The sequence below is a fragment of the Acomys russatus genome, chromosome 23, assembly GCF_903995435.1.
Source record: "Acomys russatus chromosome 23, mAcoRus1.1, whole genome shotgun sequence".
Classification (NCBI taxonomy): Eukaryota; Metazoa; Chordata; class Mammalia; order Rodentia; family Muridae; genus Acomys; species Acomys russatus.
In genome coordinates this window covers 46,238,449-46,261,682 of record NC_067159.1, presented here as the reverse complement: position 1 = coordinate 46,261,682, position 23,234 = coordinate 46,238,449, and the positions used below count along the sequence as shown (strand labels likewise).

General features: G+C 42.3%; 1 protein-coding gene across 1 annotated transcript in view; it reads right to left on the bottom strand.

Moving 5' to 3' along the window:
* The window catches only part of Col24a1 (collagen type XXIV alpha 1 chain), a 266,714-nt gene that overhangs the window by 40,455 nt on the left and 203,025 nt on the right, over positions 1 to 23,234 (bottom strand). The window contains exons 43-47 of the mRNA XM_051165699.1: positions 22,958 to 23,011; positions 19,643 to 19,696; positions 19,481 to 19,534; positions 11,286 to 11,339; positions 10,023 to 10,130 (exon numbers count right to left, since the gene is read on the bottom strand). Of these exons, the coding sequence (XP_051021656.1) occupies positions 10,023 to 10,130; positions 11,286 to 11,339; positions 19,481 to 19,534; positions 19,643 to 19,696; positions 22,958 to 23,011 (324 nt within the window). The remainder of the gene's footprint in view (positions 1 to 10,022; positions 10,131 to 11,285; positions 11,340 to 19,480; positions 19,535 to 19,642; positions 19,697 to 22,957; positions 23,012 to 23,234) is intronic.

Here is a 23,234-nt window from a genome sequence, read left to right as displayed (position 1 = left end):
ACCTTTCCCTAGATGTCACAGGGAGATGAGCCATACAAGCATATCATACTAGGCTATCTCAAGGTTCCACAATTCCAAAACCGTGCCACTTCACTCTCATCAGAATTCTTTTTCAATTTAATTTTAATGTTATTAATTTATTCAGATTACAACTCAGTTGTTATCCCATCACTTGTATCCTCCCATTTCTCCCTCCCTCCTGCTTTCACCCTATTCCCCCCCCCCTCAGGTCTAAGACCGAGGGGGACCTCCTCCCCCACTATATGGTCAAAGGCTATCATGTCTCATCTTGGTAGCCTGCTTATTCTTTCTTTGAGTGCCATCAGGCCTCCCCACCAAGAGAAGGTGGTCAAATATGGGGCACCAGAGTTCGTGTCAGAGTCAGTCTCTGCTCTCCACTTAACTGTGGAGAATGTCCTGTCCACTGGGTAGGTCAGAGTAGGGGTTCAATGTTTACTATTGTATTGTCCTTGGTTAGTGCAATAGTTTGAGCAGAACCCTCCTGGTCTACTCAAATTTAAGTAATTTTAGAGATCATTATTTTTCTAATAGAAAGGCACATATTCTTCTGCTAAGACATGGACACCAGACACCTAGATGCTGTTGAACAGCCCTGAAGTCAACAGATAATTTGTGCTGTAGACGTCATCGTGGGGAGCCCTGTTAAGGTTACATGGAAACTTAATTTTACTTGAGTTATCAGACATTCGGCCCAGCCCCATGAATACACTGCAAGTCATTTACCATTCACGTTGGTTTCTTAGAGAGAAATTCAGGGATGGTAGCAGAGTGTTCTGTACAAAGTTCTAAGAGTGTTTCAGACAAGTAAAGAACAAACATTTTTTTTATTAGGGATATACAGATGGATAATTAATTTTGCTTTCAAGAGAAACAGATGTTAATTCCAGGCATTCCCTCCAGTGGCTTCTAAAGGATTATTTGATTCAAACAATTGAGCAAGGGGTAAAGTAATACAGGGGAATTTTATAAACAAATAAGACCATAATAATTCATAAATATTCATTTTGGTAAGTGATGACGAAATCACTGAATAGCTTACCTGAGTCTTAGAAGGTTAACATGGCAGCACACTCATGTATAAGCTAGATCATTCTCTCATGTACACCCAGTATTCTCCACTCAATTTGTTATTATTTTTATAATTAAAAGGTACTATCCAATTATAAAAAGAAAAGGTAAATATAACAAGGAGAGTGAATGATGTTTCATGGCCAGGGAGCTCCATTATGCTCAGACAAAGGCTTTCTCTTTACATAAACAACTAGGAGAGTGTTGCCAATTTTGACAGAACAGAAGGTGATTAGCCAGAGACTCTGAGGAGAAAGGTCCTGGATTTGATGAGTAAAGACAACAAAAGTGTCACGCCATTGGTACTTTCTTTCACTGTGCATCTCCCACATGTTTGTGATGCTTTTGTTGTTGTTGTTGTTGTTTGTTTGTTTTTGTTTTGTTTTGTTTTTTGGAGAAAGGGTTTCTCTGTGTAGCCTTGGCTGTCCTGGACTCACTTTGTAGACCAGGCTGGCCTTGAACTCACAGAGATCTGCCTGCCTCTGCCTCCCAAGTGCTGGGATTAAAGGTATGCGCCACCACTGCCCGGGTTCTCCCATGTGTTTGAAACAGGCATCACCCCCTTTCTATTGTCCCCCCCCCAATTGGTGTAAACTGAGGAAGGAGGAGGGAGGAGGCTGAACTGGATGGGAAAGCTCAGGAACGACAAAGGTTCTTCCCTGCCTGCACTGGGAGAAAGGCAGAGCTTTTGGAACCCAGGTATGCATAATAATGGCGGGAAGCAAAGAGGCCCTCTCTGCCGCTCCCTCTGGCCCTGGCTTTAGTTGTCATGCTCTCACTAGTACTGAACAAGTTATCTTGATAAATCAGTGGTATCTCTCTCAGGAAATCTGTGAAATCTGGGCAACAGTAGAAATACACATTTGAATGAGCTATAAACCCCCAACACATGAATTTTATTAATTTTTTTTCAGTTAAATAGAAAAAAACTCTTAAATGACAATCATTTTCATATTATTTGATGTTTTCTTGAAAATTTCTGGGAGGATTCATTCCCTCCTTTTGGCCTTCTGTATTGCTGTACGCCTTTTATTACACATAAGGTTATGTTCATATAGTTATTTATAATGCAAGAAGAGGGCATCCAATTAATTTCCTTCCTATTGTATAAAATTTAGCATAACACCCTTAAAATCCCTTTTATTTTAGGCAACATTAAGTGTGCAGTTTTTAAAGCCAGCAAACTCAAGAGCCACAAGCACAGCCCTGAGCCACTTCTCCTGCAGCAGCGAAACCACGCCTGCTTCGGAAGTTCTCATTTTATTTGATGTACTAAATATGTCCTTCCTGGGAAAGGAGTGGCTATTTAAAAATACATGGGCTAGTAATTGCAGGTAGCTCTGTGCACAGTTAGAGCATGTATGAATCATGCCACATTGACCACAGTGTCCTACAATTCCAGCCACAAGCAACGCTGTCAAGAGCTACAATATGGCTTATGAAGGAGCTGTAGTCTAAAGTTGGGAGGCAGTTTAAACATCTCGGCACATTAAAGGTTGGGGAACTGAAGTACACTGGGGTGAGCCTTCCGTGGGTAAGGACAGTGGTGTTTGCCTTGAGTCTGTTTCCAAGTCTGTGAAGTCTCGCTCAGGTGCCGCACACACACCAGTGTTGTGCTGTTCTGCCTCACAGGCATTCCTCACAGGCTCCCGTTAGAGCAAGGGCTGCTGCTTAATCCTGGAGAGCCTGAGTAGTGAAGGAGCTGCTGGGGACACACAGCTGCAGGACTACAGGGGACCAGGGAGGAATTGTCTATAGCTGGCTCTCAACATGTCTCCTCTCTCACTGCTGTGAAGAAATCAATGTGGACCTTCCTATATCAAAAGCAACTGATATCACATCTGTGCACCTCACTCCACCCTCCAATACTCCTGAGAACAGGTCAAACTCCCCCTGACTATGGGTGATTTCATTTTGGTTCCTTTTCATTAGCAGCTTCTCTGCACATCTGGGTTCATCTTCCCTCAGTCAGGTTCACTGTCCCCTACTCAGGGAGGCTTCCCTGCTCAGCTTCATGTACAACCTGCCTTTCCCATAATGCTTCATCACATAACTGTTGCTTTCCTTGCTCTAAGCAAGGCTTGAGATTATCTGCTCATCTATGTATTTATTTATAGTCTAGTATCCAACCATTATTTCGATCCATATTATCAATCCATAAATTCTGGCTTTTGTTAAAGTCAAATATTAAAATTTTCTTGCTGTTTCATATACATTCCATGAGGTCAAATTTTGTTCACTGTATCATCATATTCGATAACTCATCACTCATACCAGGCAAGGAACAAATATTTGTGTTCTAAAATAATGCTAGATTAAGCACCTATATTTATTATTATAGAGAGATAATACTGGCTCAATAAGCCCAGATAATATATTAGGCCCTTTATATAAAATATTTCATTTGATTATAGTAAAAAAATCATATAAGTTAGGTATTGATATAGTCAATTAATAGATGATGTTTAGGATGACAATTAGTTAACACAAGACACAGTTACCACATAAAGAACATTTGTCAAAAGTTCATCGGGCGTACCCTATGAGCCTAACAATGTACATTGTGCCAGGTAGCCAAAGAAGAACAAAACCAAGACCTGCTATTTAAGAGTTCACAGCCTCTTGGGGGAGAACGCCACAAACAGTTGATACCTAAATTAACCCTGCATTGCTGGAGAAAGCACCCTGAGTGTATTGAAGTTCTGGGCAGACAGGACTCTGGTTTAGAGTGCACACATGAGGTACAATCTGGATTAAGTCCTGAAAGGTTAAGAAAACATTTGCCATAAAACTAAAGGAAAAGGTGGAAGAGCTTTCTAAGCAGAGAGGATAAATTGTATATACATGGAATCAGGAAAGTGAGGAGAGAGATGCAGAGAAATTAGGAGGGATAGCGGGAAAAGTAAGTGAGCATTTTATTGTGAAGACTCTAGACTGCTTGGTTTTGAATCCTGGTTCCCTAGCTTGTTGACTGTGTGATCTTGGGCAAGGTCTTAGTCTTCCTGAGTCTCCCCTTCCTTCTGGTAAACTGGAAATAATAGCTATATTGACCTCATAGGGGTTAAATAACTTAATATAGAATCAGCACCTGAGATAGTGTCTGGCTATTATGCCCGAATGGGCGGGCAGTAGTAAGAGCAGGTAGGAGGTCAGGCTCAAAGTAAACAGAGGGCAGCTACTGAAGGAACGCCACTCTGCGGAGTACAAGCTGTGTCTGACGGGGTGGGCTCACTGAAGATTCAGTGAGGAAACTTCTATCCTTCTGTAGATCTTTCACTTCGAGACTAACAAGCTGCCAAACAACCTGAGTCCTGACCTGGAAGACATCCTAATGAGCAGGAAATCTGCCGAACAAAAACAGCCGTAGGAGAAGTGGAAGAACGTTATAATGAGAGCAAGCCCGAACTGGATGGATAACCAAGCCCTTCGTGACAAAGAGTTAACAGGACTTGTTCAAAGTACATTTCTCCTTTGCAAGAAGACAAGGCACCGAGTGGAAGAATTGCGGCCTCTTAAGAACAAACGTTTCTTGAGTGTGACTGGGTCACAGGTTACAGAGGACTGCGTGGGCAGGACTGTGGGTGCTCCCGCCTCAGCGTCCTCCCGTGATCAGGGGTGGGCTGCCGAAGGGTGCTTTTCCTCCTCCACAGTGCCAGGTACAATCCACAAGGGAGAAATTCAAGATTCTCAATGTTCTTTTAAGACAAGACTCTCAGTTTGTAAAACACACGTTAAACACAGATTCACCTGATGAACGGCAAAAATCCAGCTTGAACGAGCACTGAGCACTGATTTGTCCTAAAATAAGTTGTTAGTTTCATTTCCATCCTTCCTTTCCAGAAAAACCAGTTTTATTAGTGTGGCAATAAAAAGAATTAAAAAAAAAAAAAAAAAAAAAAAAGCTGGTAAGTCTTCGTTTTAATGACAAATGGATTTATGATTTTTTCAAGGAAAGGTTTTTTTCCCTAAACGATTGAGGTACTGTGTTTGTACAGAAGCCCAGCTCAATGAAAACAGCATGGTGGACTCATCTGCCACAGATGTGCTAAGCTGTCTGGCCTCGGGACACTCATCTGGGCTGAAGGAAACTCTCAAAGGCAACTTGAGCCTCCTCAGTACTGTCACTCAGCTATGGTCACATGACCGTGAAAAACACTGAAACTGCGGAGTTAATATGCCAGGAATTCTTTAATTCTGTGGCCACATCAAAACTAAAAAAAAAAAAAAAAAAAAAAGAGAAAGGAAAGAAAGAACATTGTTTAGGAAAACTAGGCAGTTGCATAATGCTACAAACGTTAGAATAAATATTTTTCTAAGTGGATAAACCCAGCAGTCTTTAAATGGAAGCCAAGGAACACCATGGTGCCATGATTTTTTTTTTTAAAAAGGCCAATGGAAAAATGTCCTTATCCTTGGTTGAAAATACTTCAGGAATCTTCCTTGTATTTTGCGATGATATTGTTTCCTCTGAAATAGCTTTTAAAAACTTAGTAGCTTTACCTTTGTTTTTGAAAGAATTCTCTGGGCTACTATTTGCACTAAAGACCAGGTAGCCACTGATGATTTCAGTTCATTTGGTGTATCCTTTAAAAAAGCATTGTAATCTCAATTTTATATAAATTATTCTGTGGAGAGTAGAACTATTTATGAAAAACGTTTCCATTTTCATAAACAGCCACAGTTGTATAAACTTTGGGGTTAGAGGGCAGGCTCTGTGAGGCATGCTAATATGTTTTTATTTTGATAGATGTGACATGTTTTAGCGCTCAGGACCTCCCAGCATTCTAAACATACATATAAAAAATTTCCAACATATCTCATGAAAATGTTAAAAGTATGAGGTGATAGCTATGGCCCGATGCCTACTTGATTGCCTTTTAATGGCAGTGTCAGATGCCACTCAACTTCATGGCCTTGGGAAGTGTATTGCGGACATATTTATATTATTATAATTTATATAAGTTTTTTTTTTTTAAATTACAAAGTTCAACACGCTTTCAGTGCTAGTCATATATAAAGTAATGTGTGGCCCAAATCTCTTTTTAAAAGTCATTTCCAGACAGAATAATTTAAGAAATGGACATGGGATGTATATGCTTTGTTGTTCAACTCACTCCCTGGCCCTTCTTTCATTAGCTCTTCCACATCTTAGGCCTCTCCCATGAGGGGTTAAATGTGCTCATGAGTGATGACCTCTGACCTTATGTTTATCCCTAGTTACTATCCTACTCCTCATTCAGAACTTAGCTCTTCCATCAGAGGGACTGATGGTCTGAGCATCTTGATATTTCATCATCCATTCTCTCCTCAAGTGGGTCCAACTCATTAATCGGACTGAATGTCTCTTTGTTGAAGTTGCCACAGTGATCATAGTTTTATTTTTATTTTAGAATGTTACCTGTAAATGCCAGAAATTGACCCTGGATAATTTAAAGGAAGACAAAAGACAGTCGCAGCTCATATATACGTAGATAAACAATGGATGTGACAATCAAGGAAAGTCAGTCAGTAAGTCAATGTGGCCACTGAGACATGTGCAGTGCTTGTTGCTGAACACAGCACCTGTACTGCTGCTGAAAGCTGTGTGCAGAGTTCAGTAACTCCAGATGGACTCCTTCTGGAGGGCGCAGATGGAGCCCTAAGTGAACCTGTTTCATTCACCTGAGCAAGGCCTTGTCAAGGACCCGAATGTCTCAGACCCATGGAAATGACTAAACCTTCCTCAGGCCTGGTTCAGAGGGATGTGGACACCGATGTAGATACTATCAACCTCAGCTTCCCACCTCCCAGATGACACCAACCTGAGACTTCTGCCCTACATGGATGTCTCTCTGCACTAGGCTAATCCATCTCCTCCTCAGTGTGCACTGTGTACATCAAATGTGCGCAGTTTCCAGGATGATACTGGTGCATCTCCGCCGGAGTATCTGTCTCAGCTTTTTCGTATGTATCAATCCTTAAAGCCAGCAGGGTGTGGCATCCTGTCTATTAATTTGACATTTGAATGCTTAAATTTTTATTAAAGGACTAAAAAATACAAACTGCTGAATGAGAATACAAAGACTGTTTTTATGTAGCTGTTTGATGCGATTTAAGTTCTGTTGCTATAAAGGTCTGAAAATTTTACATTAAAATGTCATAATAATCTAGGATTGATTTATTATTGAATACATCTGTTTCATAGAGCACATTTACTGCAGCCTAAAGCCTACAGCAGCAGAGTCATGGCCTGGCTCTCCATGTTTACTTGCTGCTGCTCATTGACTTCACCAGAGCAAATACCTGGCTCTTCAGCCTTGTCCATGCTAAGTGCCTTAGACTGGTGCAACACTGTTTTGCCTGTGTGTGTGTGTGCATGTGTGTGCCTGGGCGTGTTTGTGCCTGTGTGTGTGCCTGTGTACGTATGTATGTGTGCATGTGTGTGCGTGCATGTATGCGTGTGTGCAAGTGCGTATACCTGAGAGCACAAAGTTGACCTTGAATGTCTTCCTCCAGCGCTCTCCATTTTATTTATTGAGGCAGGGTCTCACAATTGAACCCTGTGATTGTCAATAGGGGTAGCCTGACTAGTTACCCTATTCTAGGGAGTTCCTGTCTCTGCTCCTGAGATTTCAGGTGGTTGTCAGAATGGGGACCTAAAGTCAGTCCTTACACCAGCACAGCAAGTGTTTTATCTACTGAGCCATCTCCCCAGCCCCCTCCCCACTTTTAAACAAATCCCTTACACATGTTTTCAGTGAACTTTTCTATGTTTAGCTATCTTCAGCCACATAAATAACTAATGTAGGGTTAAGATACCAACTATAGCAATCAGTTCTGTAACATGGTGTACAAATAGAAGCAAAGGCCACGCCATCTCACAGGCTGTGGTAAGCTGCACAATTATGGTTTATGTAAGTACAATCTATAGTGTTTCATAATGACAGCATCCCAAATGGTGTTCTCAGAATCCTGTCATTAAACAACACACGAGTACATGAGTTCACTTTTGTGTATGGGTCATTCATCCTGTAACGTTGCTAAACTCATTTTTTAATGGATTCTCTATGCAGATAATTGTGTTATGTGCAAAAAAGAGACAGTTTTATGCCTTCTATTATAATCTGAATGACTTTTTCTTTCTTTTTGCTACCCTGGCTGGAACCTCTTTAGTACAATGCTGAAAATGTCTTATAAACATGAGTAGGAAGAGAGAAGTCTGTTATCATTTAAGAGCTTGAAAGGCTGCCTTACAAATCCAGGAAGTTTTATCATAAAAGATACTAAAATATTGATGATTGGATGGTTTAATTAAGTGCACCTCTCTTTAAAATGTGAGGAAGAAAGAGACTACAGGCAGAAAGCAAGTGCAGAGAACCCAGTAGTTAACAGCACACCTTGTATGAGTTCTCTTGTAGACTGGGATCTCAGATAAAAGCCTCCTGTGCAGCGGGTATGGTGTCATATGCCTACATATCGCTTATATCTCAGTACCCAGGGGACCAAACAAATGCCAGCTGGGTGTAAGGGCAAGCCAGGCTACATCTTAAGATCCTGTTAGAAAGAGGAGGTGGAAGAAGAGAGAAAAAAAAAGAAGGGTGAAGAGAAAGAGGAGGAGGAAAAGAGGAGGAAGAAAGTGTTCTTTAACTAGATAGACACTGCTGTCAGAAGTCTACACATTTTTAAATCAAATATTCACCCTGGATGTCATACCGGTCTAGGCCTTAACCTGATGCTCTAATGTATTTCTTCCAAAATAAATACAAACTGTGTTAAAAAATGCATGTCTCCAGATAGAACCTGCACATGTTTATTTAAAAATACTTAGATTGGATAGATAACAGTTTCGTTTCTTTTTATTTTTAAATATATGAGGTAACTCACCATAATAAAAAAGAGTATTAATATGGGCTTGGGTTTATGTACACTGCCTTGTCAGATTTGAATAAACAACTAGGATTGATTTATTACTTAAGAGAAACAAATCAATGGATAGCCACATCCAAGTGGTGGGAAACTAAAAAGCTCAATTTTACTGGGTTATTAGAAGAAGATAGTTAATTATTCTAATGTTTCAAGTGAAATACAACTTGAGATGACAAACATATCTGGATTAGGTAGACACTGATGAGAGAGAGAGAGAGAGAGAGAGAGAGAGAGAGAGAGAGAGAGAGAGGGAACATGGCTGAGTGAAAACAGAAATATAGTTTGGGGAACTGTAGAGATGGTTCAGGACTTAAGAGTGCTTGCTGTTCTTGTAGAAGACTGAAGTTCAGTTCCCAGTAGCCATATTAGGCAGCTCACAACCTCCTGTAATGTTAGCTCTAGAATATCTGACGCCCTCTTCTGGCCTCTTCATGTACCTGCACTCATGATCATATACGCACACACAGACCCCCCCACACACTACCAAAAATAAGATAAATCTTTAAAAATATGTGTTTTTAAATTTTCTGATAGAATAAACTAGACAGTTGCATTAAAAACAAGAATGAACTTCTGTCATTGTGTCACCCTTAAATGAACACAGAAAATATCCACACAGTTCTTGAAAACACTAGGGCTGTAAAAGCAGAGGGAAAATTATTCTGGGCAGAATCTACTTGAGGTACCAGCCAAGACCGAAATGTTCCAAAGAAGACTGAGGACATTTGATGAACACAAAACATAGCCTGGTTATGGAGCCACTAAATGGTGCTTCTTTATTCTTTATTTATTTAATTTTAAACTTTTACATGTACAAAAAAATATAAATTGCTACTATAAAATAGCCAAAAGAATGAGCCTACTAACATACTTGGAAATCATTAGTACAATGCCAAAATAAGTATTAGAGAAATTATTGACTCAATCTGAGCTAACATCCGAAGTAAGAAAGACAACCCAAATCCTCACAGTCTTTAAAGACACCAACACAGAGAAAGACAGGAGAATAATGCAGTCACACTACTCACCGGAAGTCCTTGTTTTCCCAGCAGCCCAGGTTTCCCAGGATTTCCTGTCATGCCTTCTACTCCATGGTAGCCTTGCAAGCCTTTTGGCCCAGGAAGACCTGGAAGTCCCTTGGTAATTAAAATTTATTTTGATTACAGAGACATATTAGGCAGATGACATTTCCTGGCTATAGAGAAGGTTATATATTTCTATTCCTTTTCCTAAGATAAAATTTCCTCTATTTCTTAATGATTTAGTATTTGTGTATACAAGAGAGTTGCCTTAAAAGTCCCCTGAACACATATAATGCTATCACTGCATACAAGAACATTTGCTTAGCATCTAGAAGGCCCCCGTTTCAGCCCAGGTACCCCGAGAAAAAAATCCCCTAAACAAAAGTGAAAGTGAATCAGCAATTCATTGTATAAGTTCTTGAGTCTCAGTGGGAATTCCCTGCTATTTCTCACTGTGTCCATCCATGTTTCTCTGGCTGTCAGGAAAAGATGAGAGATAGACACCTGTGAGGCTGGGATGCAGCTGTGAGTCTTTCCTGCAACTCCCTGTATCATGTTCTTTCTCCTAAGATTAAAGAATAGGATGCTTTTTGTTTTCCTTTAAGTCAGATAATCATGTGACTGACAATAGGCCTGAGTATCTTGCCTTCTGTATGAATGTGCCTGCAACTTATCCTCCCTCCCCGCGACTCCCAGTATAGGTGAGAGGAAGTGGGTATGTCCATCTTGGCTGGGTGACATCAGGAGCTAATCGTCACCAGCCAGCACATAACCTACCTATCTAGAGGGTCGCACTGATGCTAAGGTAAAATTAACCTTTATTCTGGGACAAAAGACTGCTTTCTTTTTTCAAGACTTTCTGCTCCAATTGCCAGGAGCTGAGCCCTCCAATTAAAACCCAGACTGTGTCTTTAATTATAGTTGAAGACTCTGACCTTTGTTACCACTCACTTGGTCATGTTTCCAAGTTCCCTGTTTACAGTGGTTCAACAAGAGAGCAAGAGAGAGGGAGCGGGGGGAGTCCCCAGGGAGGGTTCCATAACACAGGGAAATAGCATCCCTCCCTTGTAGGACTTAGATTTAAACAGTGAGTTTGGTTCTGAGTTAGTGGTCATATTTTGTTCCCTCTGTGTTCCAGCATGGGCTTGAATATTTTCAAGACAGTCTGATTTATCCAACATGACATAACTGGCCCCAAACTATTCTGCTTGCTAAAGTTGTCAACTCTGTTTAGAAAAACAGGAAAGATAAAAGAGGTCTGTTACTTACCGGAATGCCAGGTTTCCCAGAAGGACCAGGAACTCCTTTGCTCCCCTTAGGACCCTGAAAATGGGAAGCACAGTTGTTAAGAGATAGAAATAAATGGATTTAAACAAGCCGTGGAAAAGAATGGTGAGGCCTGGATGGCTCAGAGACACACACTGCTAGCTGCTTATCACTGTAATGGCCATTTAATTCTTCCAGGAGGGAGGTGTGTGTGTGTGTGTGTGAGAGAGAGAGAGAGAGAGAGAGAGAGAGAGAGAGAGAGAGAGAGAGAGAGAGAGAGAGAGAAAGAAAGAGAGAGAGAGAGAGAGAGAGAAAGAGAGAGAGAGAGAGAGAGAGAGAGAGAGAGAGAGAGAGAGAGAGAGAGAGAGAGAGAGAGAGAGACACTTCCATCATGGAATGTGGGAGAATTTGAACAGGTCATATATAAATTCTTTTTTTCTCTGAATTATATGACTTAAAAATTCAAGTCATAATTCTAACAAGGCATTATTTTGTAAATGGCCTTACTTTCAGGCAGGGTCTATGCCTCCTTTTAAAAGTGGCTAAATTCAGTAGCTATTTATTGAGTATCATGTGTTATGGCATCTGTTACATGCTAGGAATTCAAAGGCACAGTTCCTGGTCACAAGACACTTACTGTGTGGTGATGGATGTGGCCCAACATCCCAAAATGTGCTTCCATGGAAGCACCAAGAATACACTTAAAAAAAAAAAAAACAACAGGTATTTATTTCCCAAGGAACTGTTTGTTTTTCCATGTGTGAGATGTTTTAAGTCATAATTGATTCAACAGTAACTGGTCTGCCAGGATAGTTAGAGACTCTGTCCTTGAAAATCATTCCATTGTTCTGATGATGTTCCAAAAATTATTTTCAAATGAAAAACATGGAAAACAGTAACCTGGTGTACAAATGAGGAAAAACATCATATTGTCATCACCAGGCATACTTCTGAGAGATCATCTGAAGTTCCCCCACACAAGGATTGTTTTAGCCTGGAACTGTAAGTTCTTAAGGCAAGGACGCTAAAGATGCAGCCTGACAGCAGGCGCACACACCGTTCATTTCCACTTCAGATGGCACAGCTCGGAAAATGAGTTGAAGTGTTTGAGGTCTGTAAGAGACAGAAAGGCTCACTCCTTAACTGGGCTTGGTGGGACACACTGCATAATCCCAGCACTCTGGAATCTACACACACAAAAGGATACCTTCTGTAAGAGACAGAAAGGCTCACTCCTTAACTGGGCTTGGTGGGACACAGTGCATAATCCCAGCACTCTGGAATCTACACACGCAAAAGGATACCTTCTGTAAGAGACAGAAAGGCTCACTCCTTAACTGGGCTTGGTGGGACACACTGCATAATCCCAGCACTCTGGAATCTACACACACAAAAGGATACCTTCTGTAAGAGACAGAAAGGCTCACTCCTTAACTGGGCTTGGTGGGACACACTGCATAATCCCAGCACTCTGGAATCTACACACGCAGGCATGGCTCAAATAACTTCTGCTAGTCAGGCCAGGGCGGGGGCCCTGCATGGTTGGATGATGGCAGTTGGGGACCACTAGGGATGGTGTGCATTTTGGCCGATGTGCGAAGGATCCCTGAAGATTAAAGTTACTATCTCACCGTCTTTCCTGACCATGAAAAAACCCCAAATGCTACTGCAGCCTCAAGAGAAAAAAGCAAATGGAAACACTGTATGTCAAATGCAGCATGTTTGAGTGTTTTAGAAGAGTTAGAGGTAGCCAACTAATTAATTAGATTCTCATCACTTAGCTCTCTACCACCACGTAGGGTGGACATTCTGTTCGGATATTTTAATATAAAGATACAGATAAAGTTCATACAGATAAAATTCAGCTTCCTAGCACAGTCTCATGCGCGTGCTTCAAACATTCAGGTAACAAAATACAAAGTAAGATCTATGTTTCATTACATCAATTACACCTGAAGGTGATCTGGGGTTATTTTAGAAGTTAAACGCTACTGTGCTCTGAGGGTGCGCCTAAAGCCTTGTCACAACTAGACTGTTCTTTAGACTTGGGTGGGCACTGGGAAGCAGTTCATAATAGCACAACAACAAAGGAGCTTTAGGGATATGAGGTATGTTTTAAAAGGTCATTTCGTTAATGCTGGAAGGGTAGTTATGGCAACATCTACCCATTGAGAGTAAGTGTTTAACCCAGCACCAAGAGTCTGGCCTCTGTCTTGGATCGTTCCTTGTTACAGTTATTGTCACTGTAGGCAAAAGAAAGTGGAGAAGCTGTAAAGGCCGTGGTCTCAAATGGAGGTTTCAATATGCGCAGATCAGAGCACAGAACATTGCTCTTGTTATGGACTAAGTGTTGTGTGCTCCCCAAATTCACATTGAAATTCTGACCTTAATGATGAGGCCTAATAGTTGGGCCTCTGGGAGGTGCGGAGGTTCCCTCCCCCAACTAATTAATTAGTTAATTAATTAACTTTACATCCTGGTAGGAAGTTCTTCTCCCTTCTCTTCTCTCAGCACCCCCTCTCCTCCCCTCTCCTTCCCTCCCCCTGTGTCCTTCCTTTTTCTTTCTCAGAGAAGGGGAGACTTTCCATAGGTATCAACCTGGTACTGGGTGCTAGGACTAGGCATATCTTCTTCTACTGAGGCTGGACAAGGCTGTCGATCCACTTAGGGGAAAAGGCTCTAAAGGCAGGCAACAGAGTCAGAGGCAGCCCCTGTTCCTGCTGTTAGAGGTTCCACATTAGGAGCAAGTGTACATCTGTTACATGTGTGTGTCCTAGAAGTGTCCCATGGATGCTCTCTGTTTGGTGATTCAGTCTCTGTGGGCCCCTATGGGTGCAGGTTAGTGGGTTTTGTAGGTTTTCTTGTGGTGTTCTTGACCTCTTTGGTTCTTTCAATCCTTTCTCCTCCTCTTCCATAACATTCCTCGAGCTTTTCCTGTTTGACTATGGGTCTCAGTATCTGTTTTCACCGGCTCTGTTTGAAGCCACTCAGAGGACTGTTATGCTAGGCACCTCTCTTTATAGCAGAATATTATTATTAGTGTCAGTGGTGGACTCTCTCTCTCACGGCATGTGACTCAAGTTGGGCCAGTCATTGGTTGGCTGGGTCAAAGGTTTTTTTTGTGTGGGTTGGTGTCCCCCTTCCTGGACTGGAAGTCCTGCCTGGCTACTTCAGGTTCCATTTTTTTGAGAGTGAAAGCCTTGGAGGGGACTAGTGCTTTTCTGAAGTAGACCACAGAGAGCTCCCCAGACCTTTTTCTCCCAGTGGGCATACAGTGAGGAGCTGGCATCCTGTAATATAGAGGTGCTCTCTCAGGAGACCCCGACCACACTGGTATTCTGATTTTGGACTTAGGCTCCAGAGACTATGTTATTTATAAGTGACACATCCTGTGGCACTTAGGTATAGGAGCCTGGACAAAGTGCCTTTTGTACTGTATCATATTTTATTTTGAGAATTTTTATATTAAAATATCTGAAAACTAGTACCACTAGATATTTCCTAACTCAACTACAAGCTAAGGATTACTAAACCCCTCCCTGCCCCTACACAGAGCAGTTGGCTGGTGGGAAATTACATATGGTCTAAGGTGAAGGAAATGTTGTGTTGTGCAAGCTGGTACTGGATAATCAACTGCATTAGTACCATAAGAAAGGAAGAAGTCACATTCCAACCAACATTCCAAATTCAATGTAATATAAGTAGATTGTATTCTGTGAGGCCAGACTTAACGTACTCATTTTATTTTATTTGAATATAAGTCCTTTATAAATCCATGGATAGAAGATCTGTCCTTGCATGGGGAAGGAAAATGAGTGTGCAGAAAGTTTTTCCAGGGTACATGGGAAATTGTGTTTTCCCTTTGCTTGGTTTGTACTGAAAAATACACCTAACGGCCCATATGGAGCCATTTCAGAAGCTTCCATTCATGGGCACCCCACTGGGTCTCTGACTAGAGCTGGTGACCTAATTCTTGTGATAAAGGACATTTTAAGATGCCTTGTCAATTGAAACCTTGGTTTTTTGCTTTTGCTTTTGTTGTTGTTTTTAAAAAGAAGTCTCCAGGATAGTTATCACAACACTCGCCAGCTCCAACTTCCTTTGAATGCTCAACTTTAGAAAACAAGATTAGAGCCAGTGGCACATGCCTTTAACCCCAGAACTTGGGAGGCAGAGGCAGGCAGATCTCTGTGAGTTCGAGGCCAGCCTGGTCTACAAAGTGAGTCTAGGACAGCCAAGGCTACACAAAAAAACCCTGTCTCAAAAAACCAAAACCAAACCAAAACCAAACAACAAAAAATCCAAACAAACAAGCAAACAAACAAACAAACCAAACCAACCAAAACCAAAAACAAGCAAACAAACAAACAAAAAAATAGATTCAGGGATTTATGTGAGAATTTTTCTCCATCTCTTCTTTTTAACCAAGACATTGCAATACACTAAACTCCAGAAGTTTGGTGTTGAGAGAAAAAGAAGGCTGTGGCTCGAGTCCTAGTCTTTGAGGCTCACAGGGACTTTCACTTATATTTGCATCACAGGAACCTCTGTGAGGATGTAGTGGCTTTTGCCCTCACCTTTTTCTAGAGGTACCTGCTCTCACAAGCCCAGTGAATAAATTCATTACTAAGCTAGAATTAACTGTATTTTAATTTGTAAAAAGAAATTGTAATTAATACAAGATTTCAAAGCAATTCAGCTTTTGTATAATAATGAGACTAAGGAAATTAAGTTTCTGGTTCTGGTTCTGTTGCTAATTAGTTCTGTGATCTTAGGTAACATGTACTCTCTTTGGAATTTAAATGTGTTCATTTCGCAAACAAGATTGCTGCCCAGATGATCTTAAGGGGCCATTTCCAAATCTAAAAAAAATAAACTCAAGGCTTTCCAAAGACAAGATGACAGCAGTTGGACAGGACTCATCTGGCCACCAAAGGAGTCCTTAATGAACAATACATAATAGCAGTTATTCTTGTAGCAAATTAATGGTAATATAAACTCTTAGCAGTCTTAAATTGTGCCCTGGGGCTGCATGCGCCAGCACACCCCACAGCAGAGGGCAGCTGTTTCCTCGGCTGATGCAGAAGTCAAAGCATGGGCTCAGAACCTTTCGGCTCCCACGCACAGGACAGCTCACCAGCTCACTGGAAAGGCAGCTGCCCCATGCAGGAATTTGATTTTCACTGCTACAATTTTAACAGTTACTAACAAGAAGCAGAAAGTCTCTTTTTTTGAGAGATACTTCAAAAGAGAAAAAGAAAACCTGATAAGTATAAAAAGCTTTAGTTAGAAAATCTTAGGCACTTTAGGATGAAGCCTTGGCAAGCACCCCCATCTTGGGTAGCAGGTAGCAGCATCGTTCTGTGGCCTTAGAGCTTGTTCCACAACTTTTTCTACTTTAGACACTAACAACGCTTTCCTCTGCATTGCCTCTCCTTCATCCAAGCCAGTTTTTAATACTTAACTATTTATCAATCCTTGTTATTTAGTGCACGTGTTTGTGTATGTGCAAGTGCATATGTGTCTGCAGGTTCATGTGTGTGTGTGAACCCATATATGTATGCATGTGTTTGGATAAGCACATACATGTATGTAGAAAATAACTTTGGGCATTGTTCCTCAGGCTCTGCTCACTTTTAAAAAGCAGATTTATTTTATTTTAAATCACCTGTCTATGTGGAGGTATGTGCACATAAGTACACGTGCCCATGGTGGCCAGAAGTGGACATTTGATCTTCTGGAGCCGGTCTTACAGGTGGTTGCGAAATACCGAGTGGGGTGTTGTGAACTGAACTTGGGTCCTGTCCAAGAGCGATTGTGAAGCCATCTCTCCAGCCCCTGCCCGCCCCTCCCCCACTGACCTGCAACTTGCTAAGGGATTCACCTGAGTCTGATTCTCAGCATACTTTAAATGCCTGGGCTTTTAAACGACAGGTTCTGGGGACCCCAACTCAGGTCCTCATGCTTGCAAGGCCACTAACTTGCGGACTGAGCTATCTCCCTGACTCCTAACTCCTTTCTACTAAGGAGCCAGATGCGATGTGACTACATATATAACCTGAATATTTTAAAAGGCTTCTATGTGACTGAACAACGATTGAGCATCTGCTCAACATATCTGATCCAACCTCGTTGTCATCCCTACCCCTGCCACACGCCAGAGTAAGGACACCTTTAGAAACTAGGAGAAACGTAAACTCACCATTATTTTTCTGTCTAGTCCTATACATTTTACAATTAAGCTACAGTACATTTTCTTAAGTATGGAATTTTAAGGGCCAGCGGTATAGCTTACTAAGAAAGTTCTTAGTGTGTTCAAGGCCCTGAGTTCAATCCCCACCACTAGAAAAAAAGACACGTTAATCTTGACGTCAGAATGTCCTGAACAGCAGGACAGTCTTGGGCTGCAAATAAAAAGCCACCTGCTGTGTATACTTGAGGCCAGGTATGTCTGGGAAAAAATCTTAAATTTAAATTTAGTGAACCAACAGAGTGGCCATTTGCTTGATAATGAATAATTGATTTGTTTTATGAAGAAAAAAAACCCAACTCATACCAATTGGGGAATCTATGATACACAATCAAATGGCAGTTTCTACCTTTATCCTGTGAGATAGATTCTTTGCTTTGACAAACTTCAATCAGGCTCCTTTCTCTGGGCCAATCTATTCACTTCTTTACAGAATCAAAGTACAGCAGAGAGGGCTGGGTTAGAACCCCTGCCCTGCCTTCCATCTCTGATCCCTCAGAATGTGGCATCTTTTACTGCCCACCCCAACCTGAGTCTGATCACCTTGGCATGTTCATACCAGGACTCCCTGCTCGTCTACTTATCTGAACTCTCCCTTGTGTCTAACCCTGCCCATGGTAATTTCCATCCCCTGAGCCTTACCTAATCCTTGCCTGTAAATTTGCATCTGCTGGTCCTACATTCAGAATCAAACTCAATTTTCGTCCAATTCTAAAACCTCATTGTGGGGATCCCTATACCTATTGTGACTGTTATGGACCCAGTTTTTATTACCCTTCTTTAGCAAGTGTTCAATAGGTTTCCTTGTTATTATCCTCTCCAACTGGCTTGACTGATAGTTTTTCACTCTACAATATTAGTATTTCTGTTTGAAACCCTGATGCAGTGTCCAACCAAGGACTGGCCCAATCCAAGATCCACCCTATAGAAGATAACCAACCTATGACACTATTAATAATACTCTGCTATGCTAGCAGACAGGGAGCCATCAGGGGTTTGGAAACAGATGTTGAGACTCACAGGCAAACATTGGGCGAAGCACAGGGAGTCTGGAGGAAAAGTGGGAGGAGGAGGGTATTAAAAGGACCTGGAGGTGACAAAATCTTCACAAGAACCAGGGCCCAGAGAAGCCTGTGGAGTCTGAAGCACCAACCAAGGACCATGCATAGACTGGACCTAGGTCCTCTACATGGATGTAGCTGATGGGCAGCTCAGGTTTCCTGTGGGTCCACTAGTAAGGAGAGCAGGCGCTGTCTCAGACATGGACTCTTGTTGCCTGCTTTTCGATCACTTTCCCCTGACAGGACTGCCTTCCCAGGCCACAGGGGAAGAGGATGAACTCAGTCCTGATGAGATTTGATGAGCTGGGGTAGGTAGGTTGGGGAAGGGCTCCTCTTTTCCGAGGAATAGAGGAGGGGAGATGGGGGAAGGAGGATGGGGCTGGGAGAAGATGAGGGAGAAGCCTACACCTTGGATGCAATGTGAATAAATAAATTTTAAAAAATAGACTACCTTTGGGGATATCCTTAGGCAACTTTTATAAGGCCAGGGTAGGTAAAGAGCAATTTAGATTCTAGTCAAGAGATACAAATCACTCGATCATGGTTTAGTACAGTGTTTGACAGCGTCCCCCTACCCCCACCCCACCCTGGCTCCCCAAGAGGCTTACAGTGATTCCATTTAGGAGAGTGAATGGCTGTTATAAAGAGCAATCTGTGTGTGTCCGCTTTCTTTCTTTGTTTTGTTTTTGTTTTTGAGACAGGGTTTCTCTGTGTAGCCTTGGCTGTCCTGGACTCTCTTTGTAGGCTAGGTTGGTCTCGAACTCACAGAGACCCAACTGCCTCTGCCTCCTCAGCTGGGTCCAAAGGCATGTGCCACCCCACCTGGCTGTGTCTGCGTTCTTAAGCCAACAATACATTTCCTATTGCCTCAAATAAATCCCACTTACTTCAGCTCCTCTCTCTCCTTTCAGTCCTTGTCCACCCGGGTCTCCTGGTTCACCCTTTAATAGGAGCCAAGAGAGAAATCTCATGTAAAGGACACACGCAATGAGCTATATTCATGCAGTTTTCTTCAAATGGTGGAATTACAGAATACTTTCACAACATACTGGTGGCCCTTGCTGTCCAGTGGCACCTCTGAGTCCTGGCACACCCATATGGCCCTAGGAAAAGAAAATGGCATATTAATTCAAGTAAGCTCAGTCATGTGACCTACAGCGTTGTCACTTAAAATGGATGCAGAGTATTCTAGAATTTAACTTAAATATAGAGCCTTCTTTGAAATAGAATAGAGCACGACCGTCAAGGGATATTTTGATGAATCTGGTATGTTATGCTGGACCAATATGATACTTTTTGGTTTTGTTTTAAAATGTGAGTTAACGCAGAGGACGGAATGGTGGGTTATAAATGGTGCCCTGCGGAGCTCTGCTGGATAAGGCTGAAGTCTGACATCTCCGAATAGCTGTTTGCAGTTGGTGTATGAGGGTGGGCACCCCTTTCTCAGCAGAGTATACACTCCACTTGATCTGGTAACCCAAGCGCTTGTAATGAGCATCACATATCCCTCAGGGAAGAGCAGAGGCCTGACCCATTCTGGATAAGAAAACTGGCATAGCTAACCCCATCCTATGCTAAGGAGATCCAAGCAAATGACCTTTAATCATACCTGGAAGGTCTTCCCTTACCCATTGGATAATTAAGTACTGTTTTCTCCTGCTTGTAACAGGACCTACTGCATACAAATGAGATACTGTACCACTGCATGCAGATTAAGTATCCTGGCGCGCTACCCCTCCAGAGAATCAGACACATTCAATCACAAACCCCTCCCCACTGCCCAAGGTTTATAAATAAAGGCTGACTGGAGTGCTCACTCTCCAGTGCTCACCATTCCTCTGCCATGACTGTCTGAGACCCCATTTATTCTGGGAAAGAACCGTTGCTAGATGCCCAGCGGTCAGGCAGGGAAGGCAGAACTGCCATGGGAGCCGGGGAAACCTGCCCTATCACTGGCAGCTTGGTGCTGACCTCCAGTAAAGAGCTACTGGGCCTGTGTCTCACGGGACCTGCCTTCCTGCGGGCTGGTTTCGGGCTTCTGCCCCTTTCTCTGCCATAGGCACAAAGGGCTGTAGCACTTCTAGTATCATCACAGGCTTGTGGCGCTCCCAGGTCTCCAGTGTCTCCACTGCCATCTGATACCAGCAATCTCATTCTTTTTGTTATTGGTTGTTTTGTTTGTTTGTGTGTTTGTGTGTTTGTTTTTCAAGACAGGGTTTCTCTGTGTAGCCTTGGCTGTCTTATACTCGCTTTGTAGACCAGGCTGGTCCCGAACTCACAACCACCGCCTGCCTCTGCCTTCCAAGTGCTGGAATTAAAGGCTTGTGCCACCATGCCCGGCTCAGCAATCTCATTCTAAAAGAGCTAAACACCTGGTGGAAACTGATTTCCCATCTCTCAGGCTAAGACCAGGAACCTAGCCTAACGCCTTGGGCCTCAGCTTGAGCTCTCTAAGCCTCCCCAGAGTAAGAAATGGGACCCTGGGACTTTTGATCTCAAGGTTCATCTATTCTTGTCTGGAAGCAAGCAGCACCTGGACAAGGCCACGGGACATGGAACCTAGGCCACCAGCCTCACACTGAACGACAGTGCCTGATCTTCAAAGCTGTGAGTGTGATGGTGTCTGGAAAAGAGTGTCTATATACATTAAGGATCTCAGAGCATCTGAGCCAGCTACAAAGCTCAGGATGGCGATGGTCTGCCATGGCTTTGTTGCCTCCCTGGCTTGTGGTCATAGGGAGATCTTTCCACAAGGACAACACAGTCACCAACAGCCTCTTTGGACTCTACGAAGCCAAGACGCAGTTCTCACCAATGAGAAAACGCTTCCTGGGAGTCTTACTTCATGCTCTGCCACACTGTGTCAAACACTTAAACAGCCATTTTGTGAAGCAGCAAAACTTAAATGTGACACAGCACAATGTTATGAAAGAGCACAAGGAATCTGGTGACTTCTGTCTGGCAATGTTCGTGGTGGGGTGAGCCGAACGGCCACGAGATTGTGTAAGCCAAGTGGGGACAAGTTCAACCTCAGGGAATCCACGTTCAAGACAAGACAAAACAGTGAGGACTTCATGGTAGAGGAAGGTGTATGGGACGTAGAGATTGATGTGATAAAAATGGGTAAGTAGGTTTGACAGGGCTATGGCTGCAGGCCCCCGGGGGCACTCTAGTTAGAGAGCTATTGAAAGAAGTCAGACAAAAGACATCTTGAGAAGATCAGTTTAATGATGACAATCATCTGTCTACCTTCTTGTCTGATCACATGGCTAATAGAACTCTGTCTTTCAGAAGTAAGCACAGGGCATTGACTTTGAGACAGAGATGCACTGGATCAAATAATCCACCAATTCATTGTTAAAAGCACATTATACATAGGACATAGAACTAAAAAGTATAGAAGATAGAACAAAGTTGGATGCTAATTGGGGATCTAAGGTACCATATAATTTTTAAAAAGCAAACAGCAAAACTATAGTAACAAAACAGAGTAAAATATGTTGAGACAGAAAAATTACCGTTATTATAGGGCTATAGAGGGCAAGGTTGCTGTTAGGGTGAGTCAGGTGAGAAGAAAGTTAGGGAGAAATTATGAATGGCAAGTAGGAAGGGTCTCTGTAAGCAAAGGAGCAATGCTGGGAGTAGGCAGAGGATCCTGTGAGCAAAGAAAAGACTGAAGCTACAGGGAAGTTGACACTGTAAACAAGAGACAAGAGATGGAAGGCAAGAGCACAAAACATCAACAGGAGCATGAGTCTGAAAATAAGTTTGAGTTAGTTCTACACGTGGACTAACTATTTCAGGTGGTTAAGTCTATTTTACAAAATCCAAGAAATGGAAGGGGCTAAGGACTGGTTTAAGTCATGGTGGCACAATGTTATTCCTCTATTTCTTTGCCAAATCTTTATGGCAGTTCTACATCCTAGGAATTGGGATGTGGCAATGAAAAAGAAAAGAAAAGAAAAGATTCTTATTCTCCTGGGTTTGACATTTTGGAGGGTGAAGACTGGCAATGGAGAAAAAAGCAAATAAAGAGTGGTAAAGTAATATAACATTTCACACCATGATGAAAACGAGGGTGCACAGCAAAGTGATGGTTATAGATCTCCTTTAGGTAGGGCAGACAGACAGTGCCAGACCTGTTTAAGTAGGGCAGTTAGGACGCCTCCCTGGTCATAGCACTCCAATTGATTTCATTATGATGAGAATAAAGCAACTGTGGGAAGAAAGCGGGACGAAGCCAGACAGCAGGAAGAGCTAGGTGTCCTCTGGATGCAGAAGAGAATGCAAGGGTGATTGCCTCGGGGGTGTTTGCTTGCTTGAAGCTGAACACAGTTTTGGGGAAATTCCAGAAGAGAGGTTACCTTATAGCCTTCTTCGCCATGCTCTCCTCGCTCTCCTCGTTCCCCCCTTGGCCCCTGCAGAGATCACACACAAAAACAATCAGCTTACTGCTGCCGTTCCTGAGTACAGATGCTATAAGAAGGGTAGTTTATTCTTTCGCCAAAAAAATAAGGGTCAACAGATGGTAACATTTTTAAGCCTGCTATGTAACTGGGCAGTAGGTAAATTTCAAGTGATATTAAAAGTGCTGTTGAGTTAAAAACTTGATCTATAACTTAATAATTTATACACTGTTGC